A 14321-nucleotide genomic window follows, 5' to 3' on the forward strand; every position below is an offset into this window, starting at 1 on the left:
CTTCGTCTTTCCATAAAAAAAACAAACAAACAAAAAAAACCATTAATCTGCCTACAAATTTTGTCCAAATGTTATTTAATTTGGCACACATCATTGTCACAGAAACCTGGACAAAAGTTTCAAAAAATCTGTGAAGCTGCCAAAAGGAAGTAAGCCTGCATTTTATCTCAGCAATGTGCATTGACAAAACTTCGTAGTCTTTCTCAGGTTCCATGGCTACAATACAAATTTCGTGATTCCACCTACCCACCTTTACGAAATCCACCTACCGGTCAAAAGGCTCAATAACATGCTGACAGTGCTCACCGCATTTGATCAAATTTTCACTAAAACAGAGCTCACATTGTCCTGAGTTCACTGCTGCCCACTGCTTAATTCACTGCTTTTCTCCAAAAAGTCACAGAATTCCAGCACTCATAATACACTGTGAAATTCCCAAATATCTAACTCCATCCTGAATCCTGGTATAATGCTTTTTTGTGATTGCTTTGGCAACACTACATCTGTGGATGTATGACATCAAGTCTGGGTGCTTGGCCCCTGAGAATGCTGCTTGCAAATTTGCTTAATTCTTTCTATTTTTCCTTATAAAACAAAGTAAAAATTATCTTGGCTCAAAGTATTTCTGTGTATAAATTTCACAGATTCTACCCCTGTTGTGTGTGATTAGTGTCAGGATTGTACTTCTCATTTATTTGTTTATAGTTTGGAGTGTGAGGAACGACCCCCCATGAGACAGGGGTTTGATGGGCCTGTGGTCAGTGCACATCTGCTGTCGGATAACACCAGAATGTTTCATGCACTGATATGACAGAAGATGTGGTTATTAGCCTTGATTCCAGCTGAGCGGTGACGTCTGGATCAGGTGCTGTTCCACTGGGGGAATTAAATGAGGAGGGATTATTGGGCGGAGGAAAAAACAGTACCCTTCTCTGTCAGTCCTTTGTACCCTTTAAACCTTTTAGAGTCTGCACTATTTGTAAAAAGATTTTTCTGACAGAACTGGCAGAAAATAAAATGAAAAGGAATAAAATTTTAAGACGTTTGACCTTGAAACATGGATTGTGCTATAGAAAAAAGAGTCTTGAAGTTTAATTTATATAAAACATTTTATATAATTTATATAAAACATTTCATTAGATTTTTCCAGTTGCAGTTTGGTTTCTTTGATGTAATTTTATTTGCTTTGTTGCTAAAAATAGTTTATATTGTTCCCGCTTGCTTTTTTTAATAACAGCAACACAGTGAGTCTTATAGAATCAGAAAATGAGAAAGCGCTCGCTCTCTGTTTCTCAGCCGCCGGCTGGTTTTAATCTACTTCTGATTAAGAGAATGTCAAAAAGGACAAGGCATGAGACAGGGTTTTTTGTTTGTGCAGAGGCAGCGGACAGTGGGTTAATGACACAGCAGAGGCAGAGAAAGTGAGCGAGTGAATAAGTGCCACAGAGTGACTCATAGAGCCCTTTCATTCCCTGGGGCGTGCGGTACTTAATATTAGCTCTGGTTGAGTGGAGAGACCTCAGAAGTCTGGCCATACACTTGATTCAGGACGTGTTTGCAGTGCTTTACCAAAGCCTACACACTGACCTGAACACACTTCATTTCACTAAAGCAGCTGTTTGATCAGATGTACTTCAAGTAATCATAATGCCATTATAGAAACTCGAAGTAAGAAAGGAAAGTTGCTGAGAGGCGTATGGCACTGAATTGCTGCATATGAGAAGTAAATTAATATTATGTAAAAAGTAAAAAGAACCAAATCAGTATAAGAAAGTTAATCATTTTCAAATGAAAAATGTTCCACATTGTTTGGCAAAAGTAACAGTTCAATTTTTATAAAAAAAAAAAAAAAAAAAAAAAAAAAATTACAACATTCTTATTTTTAGTTATTTCAGTTATTTAGGATTTCAGTTGTGGAATGTTTCCAAATCAAACTAATTTCTGGTATCACTTCTGATATAAACCCCTCACACAACCCTCAATTCTGTATTTTATCTTTTCGAACTAAGCCTGATCTGATTTGAAATTTGAACTTAAACTTGAGCAGAGGTTATAGTTAATGTTAGGTCAAGGCTAAGGGTCTTCCTTAAAGAACCAACAACTGCAGTGGCAGGAGACTTTTCCAGTTAGTTATCCAGTTCCTTTATTTCTGAGTCTCCACTAAACATGTGTTTATCCATCTTTGGCAGATGTTACAGTCGTTTTGATTTATTCATTATGCTTGCAGGATTTCATGATGCAACTACAAGAATAGTTCAAGTACATAACCTTGACTCTTGACTTTTTGTGTGTTGTAAGGGCCGGCTGTCCCCCGCTCTGGCCTTAGGACTTATAGGGGTCCGGAGTTCTTTGGATGAGCAGGCCTATTTGCTGCTGACCGATGCAGAGAGACAGACCATGACCTATTACATCCAGGAGTACCAGTGTGGTCACATCAGTGTGGAACCTCTCGCCATGGCCCTGTTCGAGCTCTTCAACACACACGCCAAGGTTAATTTTGGGGATAAATTATAAGGGATGTCTGGATTCCAGCATAGCAATGCCCAATGTACTGCATTAGACATCAAATAGGAGCTGAAACAGAAATAGCTCAAGTTTATAAGTGCATTTTAGGGGTGGCAGTATTGTGATATTTGCACATTTCTGTTGTTTCAGAAACTATGCTCCCTTGCTTGTTTTCTAACATAGTCAGCCAACTTCTAGCTTAGCTTAGAATGAAAATGCTCCGGTTGGTGTTAAATGTACATTTATTAAGTTGCATTTAACATCTAAATCAAACAATCAATCAATCAATGAATCTATCGATCTGTTCAAACCTTCAATAATTCAATTTAATAAATTTTTTTATGAAATAGACCTGGGTTCCTTCAAGGTTCCAACAAACAGTTTAGTAGTTGTCCTATATTTGTCTTATACCTAATTAACTCATTTTCATTTATGTTTCCTTTTAATTTTCCAGAAATTATTTTTGTGTTCAAGTACCTTGCTAATGCAAGTTAATTAAGCTAAACATTTTGTGGCTTTTTAGAATTATAAAGTGCTTCCTGCTAACTTAATATTTAGCTTAGTTAGCCAATTAGTTTGGACATTATTCAATCAACCGTGGTCAAAAACTGCTGTTCCTAAATCAGAATTCATCAAGTACATTGATACTAGCAAGAACTAGCAATTTGGAGGAAATAAATTAAAGCGACACACATCATAGTAAAAAAATATAATAAGGGATTTTCTTTTTGGATAAAATTCTGTTTAATGAGACATGTGGATGCCTGCAGTGTTTGAATGCCGCTTCAATATAAATTTAACACTGTTTGTGTGCAGGTATTGTGTAACTTGTGTTTTCCTGGATGCTCTTTAGCTTACCCTGCTGGCAGAGGTGCGTGCTCTTATTGCTCCTCAGGATCTGGAGCGCTTTGATAACCAGGTCGTCCACCATGAGATGGAGGCATGGTGGGTGAGACATGGAGATGTGGGCCTTATGCACCATGCCAAGCCCATCTGCAGCTCTCATTCTGAGGGCCATGTCCCACCCGCCTGCCAGCTGACTGCATCATCAATGGGATATGCTAAGGCAAGTGTGTGTGTGTGTGTGTGTGTGTGTGTGTGTGTGTGTGTGTGTGTGTGTGTGTGTGTGTTAGCCCAGTGAATCTTGTCTGCATAGGTCTGCCAAGTATTTGACCCATTCTGTTTTGCTTTGCAGTGTGTGTATGTGTGTGTTTGTTAGTGTATATCTGCCCATCTGTCTGTCAATATGTGGTTGAATGAATGCCTTTTGCCCTTTTCTATGGTTGGTAGAAAGTGTCCTTCTTTTGATGCTGTAGCATGATGCATGGAAAGATGCAGGATTGCAATACATTTACAGTACATTATTTAAGATATTGTAAAAGAGAAGGGTTTTTATTCAACATTGTTAATTCACATATATTTAAGATTTTGTTGTAATTTATTGTTGGTTTTTATTGCTGTCATTTTGAAAGAAAGAAAAATAAAGACCTGAAATAGAGGTTATGTTTATAGATGGGTTCAAGGTTGTAAGTTCAAATGTTGAATAACTTGTATTGTTATATTAAGTTGTATAAAAGAGATCCCATAAAATTAAATGTAGCTATACAGTAAAAAAAAAAATACATGATGTTTTTTAATTAACCTACATGTATTGAATAAAACTTCAGTAACTATAGTAACAGTAACTTTTCAAATTACACTATGCAATAATGTTTTTAATTATTTTTTTTTTTTTTAATAGCACACTCCTTTTTGTATTATTCCTTACTTCCTACATAAACATACAAATTCCACCTAATTATCTGATAGAAAAGACATTTAATGACTTTTTTAAGGTACTTCTTTTTTTTTTAAATACACTAAGAAATTAAAAAACATAATTCTCTTATGCTTAAAAAAATGGTTAAATAGTACTGTATGGCTGTAATGCTCTTACAGACAAATGCATACATTGTAAATATGTTAGATGGCTTAATTCATACTGAGGGTTTTAGTGATATAAGATTAGTGAAGGTAAGTCAGGTTGGAATCATTTGAGACTGATGCTGTGCCAGTACTATTGTAGCTGAATTGTTCTTAGGATGACGCAAATGTTTTGTGCTTTTACAGAATGAGTGCAGGATGGATGGAAGCGTGGAGGCAGGACCTGCGGGGGCTTTTAACTCCCTACCGGAAATAGCTTTGGTGAGTACAGTATGTAAGAGAGAGAGAGAAACATAAGCTTTGCTGTCACTAAATGCCATGATGCACGACAAATCCAGCTGAGACTACCAGTAGTACCTGTGTTTTCCACCTTAAACTATATCATTATGACATTATTAGAATGTAATCTAAAATAGAACATGATAAAAAAAAAAAACATCTTAATGTACCTCAGAAGTGTTTTGTCTAATTTCAGTTTAATGATGTGTCTCATAATACATAACTCATAAGAGAAAAATAAAGCAGGTTGTATTCCTTTTCTTGTATTCTGAATAATCCCTTTTCAGTTATGCACTCGTAGTCATAACTACACTTAAAGCATACCAATATTGCAGATACAAGACTGGAGCCAGTCTTTCAAAGCTAATTTCATAATGTGGTGACATTTCGAAATGAAATATCAACTTCTGAAATGTCAGGATGGTTTCCCTATGGTCTAACATGTTCTCCTGTAATTACATTGTCCATTTAATGCACCAGTCAGGAGATGGTACGTGTGACAGGTTACAGTTGAGCTGCAGCAGTTTGTGAATAATAGCACATCAGAAATGCACAAGAACAGCTTTAAAAAATAAATAAAATTCGGACTCAGGAGAGTGATGTGGAAGCAAATGCAGAATTTAATTGGAACATTTTAGTAAAATCACTTTCACCGGCCAAATCCAGGTTTAAACAAAAGGCACATACAGTATATGATCTTAAACCAAGCTCCATTTGTGCCTTGTACCAAATGGCACAACTGCAGTTTCATGGTACTTCTTTGCGCATGTCTGGGAGGTTTGCGAGGCTGTAGGGTGTTCAATTTCGTATTTTATACTTGGAAATGATACTCATGAGCACCCTTAATGCAATCTGTGGTGAAGGCCATATTAGAGTGGACTCAGCAACAGTCTTTTACCCAGGAGCATTTGTGTTTGTTAGCGAGGACCAATTCCAGTATTTCAAATAACAACAGGTTCCTTTTTCGACTAATGCATGCAGCAGACTGTTATGCAAAATTCATTTTAACACCATAGAAGGCTATTACAAGTTATAATGGAATAATAGGCAAACAACAAAACAACAGATGTAACGATATAGCAGTATCAGTCAACAATGACTGTTGTTCAAACCTTTTAAACTTGATACTAACTGACCCCTAGAAAATCCAACCCCCTTTTCCCTGTCTCACATAAGTTACATAGGTGTAGCTTTGCTTTGTATAGGTAAATGGAGAATTGTCATTCCAATATCTTTTGCATTCCAATGCATTCTAAGAGATGGTGGTTATACATGTTCTCATGCAGTAGATGGATAGAGTAGGTAAATAGTGTATGTGTACTGAGATTTATTCTGCATAATCAACCTTCAGATTGAGAAACAGCAGTGAAGTCAACAGCTTTAAGTAGAATTTGCAATATAATACCCCATATGATGGTAAAAGTACAAAAAGTACAAAATAATCAGGAAAAGATTTAACCTTCTGTGATGCTAAATTTGAATCCCGGAGCAGATTACATGTGCAGTACCATGTCACTATTGTAACAGTTAGCTACAGTCTGAAAGTAGAAATCCTGGGTTATATGAAACAAAGTTTCATGCCAAAAAATCAAGTAAATTCCAAGAAAAAGCTCTCTGTGTCTTCTTTGTTGATTTACAGGACATTTAATTCAACTGGTTCTTCCTGAATAAGAATATTTTAATAATTTTGTTCTTTCTTATACCATTTCAGGATGAAGTACAATCTCGTATCGATTCTCCACCTAATTTCAGACCCCCACCTCCTCCTGGACATGGAAGTCCACAGAAGGTCCAGCTCAAACGCCCTACATCTAAGCTTTGCCAGACCACCCTGCTCTTTACACCCCCCTGCAGGAAGTACCAGGAAAGTCATGCTTTAAACCACACTGAGACACACATACACTCGTCCTGCTCAGCTCACACTTCCTTATGCACTGTCCACCACAGATCCTCCCCCTGTGTCTCCCATCGCTCTCCTCCACCTTGCTCCCACCATCGCTGCTCTCCATGTTCTCTCCATTGCTTGCGACCTTCAGTTGCACCACCAGCCAAAGATCTGGTACAGTTTCTGATGAGCAAGCAGATGGCCATGTTGCCACCACATGTTGGATCTGTAGGCCGTTCACCAGCTGCCACTCCAACCCCAAACGGGTCCAATCGCTCCTCTCCGTCCCTCTCTCCCTCACTGCGAATCCCTGCACCGCCACCTTGCAGCCCAGAAAAACCAGAGGTCTTGATTTCAGCACCTGATATGAGTCCCAGCATGGCTCGTCATCACAGACTTAATCCTGGGCAAGAGACTGGTGAAGAGAAGACACGGATCCAGCCACGGGGTAAAAGGATGATTACAAAGAATTTATGGATTTTTTTTGTGTAAATGTATACACATTATGGACTCTGAATTGCTACATATTTAATTTCTGAGATATTATTTCAGTATTTCACTAATATAAAGAGATAGCCTTGATTGAGTGAGCTTCATGTCAACATGGGGCAACACTTGGGCTTCTGAGTAAAAAACAATTGGTGAATTTCCTTTTCATTGTGAACGTCTCTAGGTTATACTCTGAATATACTCTGTGTGTAATCTGTCCAACAAAACAATCTCATCAGCAGGGTGACGTCATGATCAAGAACTATAAGAGCAGGGGTGTCCAAAAGAAAAGCACTGCCCTTGTCTGGACGGTCTGACAGCGTAAGCCAGAGGTGCCTCTCTGTGGCCACCAGGGCTGACATGGACTGACTGATGGCCCTAGTGGTCTCCTTGTTGGCCCTGAGAGCTAGGTCTGTGGCACAGCATAGCTCTTGACCATGGTCAGCCCCTGTAATAGCTCCCTCATCCAGCACCCGTAGCAGGTCAGCCTGATAAGGCTGCAGCACTGCCATCCCAAGTTGTGCAGGCAGCCAGTGGTTTGGCCCGCTGCCATGTAAGCCTTGCCCACTTAGGCCGAGGAAGTCTGAAGGGGCTTGATGGGCAGTGCTGAGGCCTTGAGGGACGATGCATTACCCAGGGAGAAATATCCAGCCAGCGTCTCTTTAACCCGTGGCAATGCCCATAACCGCACTCTTTCAGACCCACTACATTAGCATAGAAAGAGACATTGGAACTAAAGCGGCAAGTCAAATATGACCTGCTTCAGGACCTGGACACATCAGTGTGCAGGTCCAGGAAACAGGGCAGCCCCAGGCACAGAGGCAGTGACATAGCTAAGCTAACATTGTTTCTGCTTCTCGTCTGGCCAAGCAGCACGAGTAACTACCTCCAGGAGGTTTGAAAAGGACTGGTTGAGAAGGGGTGTCAGCTGATTCACCGACATCCATCCCCTCCCCCTCCTCAGAGGAAGAGAGGTGGAGCGTTCACCCTACAGAGGGAAGAAACCACTGAAAGGCCCATCTCTAAACCCTCTGCCAGAACCGACCGCGAGCCCCATGATCTCAGTAAGTGCATCACCTAAGCAGAAGCAAGGCCAGAACTCACCTCGGAGAGCACCATACAAAAGCAAAGCGTCCGCATGGGTATGCGGCAGCAATGGAAGCAGCCGGCTCCCTCGAGAGCCGACTGAGTATGATCTGCTCCCAAGCACGCGACACACAAACTGTGCGTATTCCCCGGGATAAAGCGGGGGCAAAGAGGACTGCACAGCCAGAAGGACCCTACCTTTTGTTAAACAGTCACACACAGAGCGCTTCCTGAACAAACAGAAGCTAGCGACATCTCCACCGCATGTGTTCTTATAGCTTCCTGGTCGTGACGTCACCCCACCGGTGATGTAGTTCCGTTGAACAGATTACACACGTGATTCAGAGCATGGTCACCTGGAAGAGTTCCCAAAGCATTGTTGACGCAGTTCCTGAAAGGAAACGTTAATTACATTTGTATATTGATGCCTCTGTGTTTCTGGATTTGTGTCTATATTTATTGATGTGTGGGAGTGTAATATGTGCCTGCACTTTTATAAAATTTTTATGAAGTTGTAGGTGTTTCAAACTCTCTTGTAAGTATTCATTGCATTATCTCTATGTGCTAATGTGTGTGTGTGTTATCAGGGGCTACTCTATCCCAGCTCTCAGACAGTGGCCAGACCCTGAGTGAAGACAGTGGTGTAGACATTGCAGAGGCAGGGGGAATATGTAAGGACAGCAGTCTTCGGCCTGGTAAAGCTGTATACCAAAATGCATCAGGAGAGCTGCAGGGTGCAGAGAGAGCAGTGCAGGTTCCCAATCACCAGGTGAGGACTGGAGCGTTCAGCTTGATTTAGTGATATAGATTAAATCAGTGTTGCTTAAATATAACTTGTACTGCACAACAGGAACTGTCCAGAAGAATAATTTTTCAAGTAAGTTTCAATGAGTTGGAGCAGTGATAGTGAAGACTGTAAAAATATCCCTTTCCTTACTATAATGTTTGATAATGCGATAGTTTCACAAATCCTTTCATGCCCAAATCTCACTATTACTTCAATAAAACATCTTATCTGGATACTGTAGATTTCATATATGGACTGAACCAGTGGCGGGCTGTGCATTTGGTACCTGGGCTTTCAGTAAAGACTTACCTGATTTTAATTCACCTCTTAATACCATCACTATCACATCGCAATTATAGAAACCATCGATACAATACAAAAACACAATATAACAACACGTGGCATTACAGAGAGAGAGGCATTTCACATATGGAGGGTAAATACCATTTTAGTAAAGCAAGCTCCAAACCTCTACACTACAACTGCAACTGTGCCAATTACATCATCTGGAGCAGTTCAGAATCAATATTTGTCTAATAACATGAAAAAAACATAAAACATTAATAAAGTACAACCTACTCACCAGAGATGCAGAATCATAATTTGCACCACTCCTAAGAGGCTGTAATCCAGTGGTACCGCTCGTATTCACTGGTCTGGAAGTGGCGAACAAACCCTTTCCCGGGCTAAGACAAGCTAGCTAGCTTCGAGGTTGGCCGACCTCCTCACAATGTCTAGCTTTTCTTAGAAATGTTTTTTAAGTATGTCCGAGACCAAATCAATTTCTTTTACTCCATAGGCATGAAAAAAGTCTAACCCAGATGTATTCATGTGTGCAAAGTGCTACATACATGTTTTCCAGTTGATCTGGGCTGTAACAGTTTTCCCCTGACCAACCAATCAAAGGATGGAAAAATGCTAAATTAATACAATCTCATGGAACAAATATTATAATTTAGGTTGTAAATATAGGTCAGTGCTTCTGATAGTGTTTAGGCCAGCAGAGAAGGCTTTGCTGGCTCTGACTGCCTGCCACTGGACTGAACATTTAACAGTTTTAACAGTATGCAATAGAGAGGAGAAGAGGAGGAAGATTTTTAATTACACTGGTGTTACCCAGAAGAGAATGGGTTCTCCTATGCTGATTCCGTCATGTAATTGCAGAGCTTTTCTTTGCTGCTTTGGGGGAGCACCTGTTGTAAACCCCGAAACAAATACAATTGTATTGAACATAGAAAAGTGTCCAGATTAACATTGTTGATTTGTCTGATTTGGTTAACCAGCTATATGAATTTATTTTCAACTAGTGTGCTCTCTTACCATCCAATCAAAGTATGTGAAAATGTCGATGTGATTGTATGCCTGCTAGATTGTCCTGGAGTCGAAAGTTAAAAATCTGATTGGTTAAAGCAACAGCTTCTAGTAGCCTGGACTGTAAGCTATAGGACGCTTAAAAAGCTATGAAATGAGGAGTATATTCATGAACAAAAATGTATTAAAGCGTAAGTCAGTGATTCCGATTCCGAGTATCTGCCAGGAGAGAAAGCCTTGCTGGCCCTGACGACCTGCCACTGGTCTACTGTATACTTTACTCAGGACTGTTCATCAGTGACACCAACAAAAAACATATATTTTGGAACTTGTAATTCAAAGCGTTTCATTTGATAAAGCTTAAGCACCTTTCAGGTGTCAAAGTTGCTAGCAGTTATTATAATAAAAGAACAAAAAAAAACGTGCTTGAAGAGTCAGAAAACAGCACGTTTTTCCTGATTTCAACCCCTTTTCTATGTTAAAAATTTAAAAAAGATTAAAAGTATTGCAATGTAATAGCTCTTTATTAAGCAGAAATCTGTCAAGGTCCCCAAGGACACCCAGATGATCAAAGCAGTAGGTAGCTCATAAGGGGATTTATTTTAAAACTTTTATTATACATACTATTTTGTATGTATGAATTTTCTCTGCCTCTTCCTCTGTGTGTGTGTGTGTGTGTGTGTGTGTGTGTGTGTGTGTGTGTGTGTGTGTGTGTGTGTGTGTGTGTGTGTGTGTGTGTGTGTGTGTGTGTGTGTGTTGTTTAGTCTGGGCAGTCTGGGCCTACATTGGTACGAATGTCGAAGAGTGCTAATACTCTGGGCATTGCGGTGGAAGGTGGCGCCAACACCAGACAGCCTCTTCCACGCATCGCAACTATACAGGTATGTATCATTAGCGCCACTGTCCATTTACAAACAAATAACCGAAAGTGTTGTCCCGATAAAAAGCTTTTCAGGATCTAAGAGAAACTCAGTTTTCAGCTCCATAGGAAAAAGCAATATTTGTTAAATGAAAGCCGAGAGACAGTTTAAATTCCTAAACCCTAAGACAGCAATAATACGATGAAAGTGCCTGTTTAACGAACCGTCAGATGCCCAAGCTCAATCGGATTGATGCTGTGAGACATTAAGGTCCTCTTAGAAAGCAATTTTCTGGTGGACACTTAAGCTGTGGGTCAGTGGAACAGCATTGCTCGTATAACTGCCTGTTAGCCAATTAGTCATGCGATTAATAGCCTACAGATCATTTGTGCTATGGGATTTTAACTGCTTTAGTATTAACTTTACCTCTTTGACCTCTGGAAGTAATAGTCTTGTGGTGTCTGCAGTATAACACATTTAGGCTGTCTTTTAAAGATTTTTTTGTATGTTTTTGCAACATTGATTACAGCAATGATAATTTACTTTATTTTGCAATAGATGATTGTGATATTATCTAAAATTAAATTTCTATTAATAGTGAGACAAGTGCATTATCTCCTAAGAGGTCATAGATAGTTTATCTTCTTTTAGTTGCCGTCCAACTGCATATTAGAAAGAACTAGTAAATAATCCACCACGGCTTTGGAGGATGATTTGTGATGGATTTTTTTGTGAAACTGGCTGAAAAATTTTAGCCCAAGAGGCATTTTACAGTGTAATCATTCAACACAACTAGTACTGATAGGCTGTATAATTCTTCAATTTGGACTAGAAAGAAATCAGTCCCAGCATTATATTTATGTTTTTTCTTAAGACTACTGGTGGTGCTCTAGCACTAGGTCGCACACACAAAAAAGAAATACTAATCCACTTTATGATACATTTTAAAAGCATATAATGCTATTAAATGCTGATTAAACCCTTATACTGAGGCCTTTTTTCAAATCTTTGAAAGGCAGATGGGATAGCTAAAGGGGTTGTGTCATCAGAATTATAACAGGCATCGCTTGTGGGAAAATGTGATTCTGAAGTTAGGGAAAAATTAGTTTTTTGTTTGTGTGTATATGTGTGTATGTGTGTATGTGTGTGTGTGTGTGTGTGTGTGTGTGTGTGTGTGTGTGTGTAAGAGAGAGACAGAGAGAGACAGAGAGATGGTACAGGTTTGCATTTTTTCTTTTTACAGTAGTTGCATTATGTAAAATTTACAGATTTTTTTTGCTTGATCAAATTGGTCAAATTACTTCGTGTGCACAATATGTAAGAAAAGAATATTCAAGATGTAGAAAATGAGTGACACAGTAGTGAGATGTATTATTTATCATATACCAAAACAATTGAGCATATATAATGCAGTGGCAGGCCGTACCCGTCTTAATCCACCTCTTAATACCACCACTATCACGTTGCAATTATAGAAACCATCAATACAATACAAAAACACAATATAACAAAACGTGGCATTTCAGAGAGAGAGGCATTTCACATATGGAGGATTAATACCATTTTACTAAAGCAAGAAACCCAGTTAAGGCTCCAAACCTCTATACTACAACCACAACTGTGCACCTACATCTTTTGGGGCATGTAACTTTGCTGTAACAGTTTCTCTCTGACCAACCAATCAGGGGACGGAAAAATGCTGACGCTACTCTGGGACAGCTAGCTGCCCTGTGAGGCGAATATGAAATCTGATTGGTTAAAGAAACAGAGCTATTTCTTAAGGAGACTATGGTAAAAAGCCAGCAGTATTGACTTTAAAGGCCCTGGGCAGATTAGATTGACATGGCAGCACATAGAGGCTGAAATCTGATTGAACAAAAAATCGAACATCCACATCCACGTACTGGAAACAGTGCAGTCAAGAGAAACGCTACGAAATAAAGAGAATAAACTGTTGGGAATAAATTAATACAATATAATGGATCAAATATTAGAATTTAGGTTGTAAATGTAGGTCAGTGCTTCTGATAGTGTTTAGGCCAGCAGAGAAGGCTTTCCCTGACCGCCTGCCACTGATATAATGTTTGTGGAACATCCTCAAACTAAACAGTTTCTTAAATCCTGTAAAAGCTTCTGTCAGAATACCAGAACTATGGTGTTGTGATATTTTGTCAAATCACATACTTACATACTAACTGCAAAAAAAAAAAAATAATAAATTATAATAATAATAATAATAAAAGGAACAGCTGTATAATTTGAGCCATGTCTTCCTTTTCTTTGATTTTGTGAATTATTTAAATGTACTATACATTAAATAATTAAATTAAATTATATATATATATATATATATATATATATATAATTTAATTTAATTATTTAATGTATAGTACATATATATATATATATATATATATATATATATATATAATCTTTACAATTCATCTCCTTTTTGATTGCTATGAGTTTTATCAGTGCCGAGTGTAGTGCCAAACGCAAACGAGAAGCTCTCAAGATGCCATTTTTTTCTGATTAGAACACAGCACAGAGCTGTAGTGCTGCTAGTTACAGATTCTTATGCACCTACTTATGCGCTGCATATCAGAATCAACCATGACAACACTGGCAAATCTTTCTCAAACATATGCAAAACCTATGGGCTGTGACGTTAAAGATTCAATTATTTAAAACAATGCTGTAGGAGTGTTAAAAGGTTTTGACAGAATGTACAGCTGTTATAACAATAAGGCTCTGGCCATTAGTGATGTAATTGATGAATTCACCTTTTACTTAAAGAAATGAAATGAAGTACATTGTTGTCTCACAGCTCCAGGTTAAACATGAGCTTGGACTACACCACATGGTATTAGGTCTGCAGCTATTGATTATTTTAGTAATCCACTGGTACCAATTAATCAAGTAATCAAATAAGAAATAATTTTTCTTCAATAAAGAGCAATACTAACTATACAAGAGAAAATAAGACAGGTCTCTTAAAATGAACAAGTTATTTGTTTACTTTTTAGAAAAACGTAAATTTTTATTGCTAAAATTGCACACAAGAATATATGTGAAAATTTAACCCATTTAATTGCCATATTACAATGCAAATGTAAATTAAAAAAATAAAATAAATGACAAATTACTTTAAGAAGGTAAACACACTCTATGGTGTTTTCTTTATGTTTTAGTTTGA

At 38.5% G+C, this 14321-nt stretch overlaps 1 protein-coding gene across 1 annotated transcript in view; it reads left to right on the forward strand.

Annotated features, from left to right (window-relative positions):
* The window catches only part of whrnb (whirlin b), a 91446-nt gene that overhangs the window by 69666 nt on the left and 7459 nt on the right, over positions 1-14321 (forward strand). Inside the window, exons 6-11 of the mRNA XM_083526841.1 lie at positions 2299-2490; positions 3359-3571; positions 4615-4689; positions 6419-7040; positions 8755-8936; positions 11030-11146. Of these exons, the coding sequence (XP_083382967.1) occupies positions 2299-2490; positions 3359-3571; positions 4615-4689; positions 6419-7040; positions 8755-8936; positions 11030-11146 (1401 nt within the window). The remainder of the gene's footprint in view (positions 1-2298; positions 2491-3358; positions 3572-4614; positions 4690-6418; positions 7041-8754; positions 8937-11029; positions 11147-14321) is intronic.

The sequence above is a fragment of the Silurus aristotelis genome, assembly GCF_946808225.1.
Source record: "Silurus aristotelis genome assembly, chromosome: 23".
NCBI lineage: Eukaryota > Metazoa > Chordata > Actinopteri > Siluriformes > Siluridae > Silurus > Silurus aristotelis.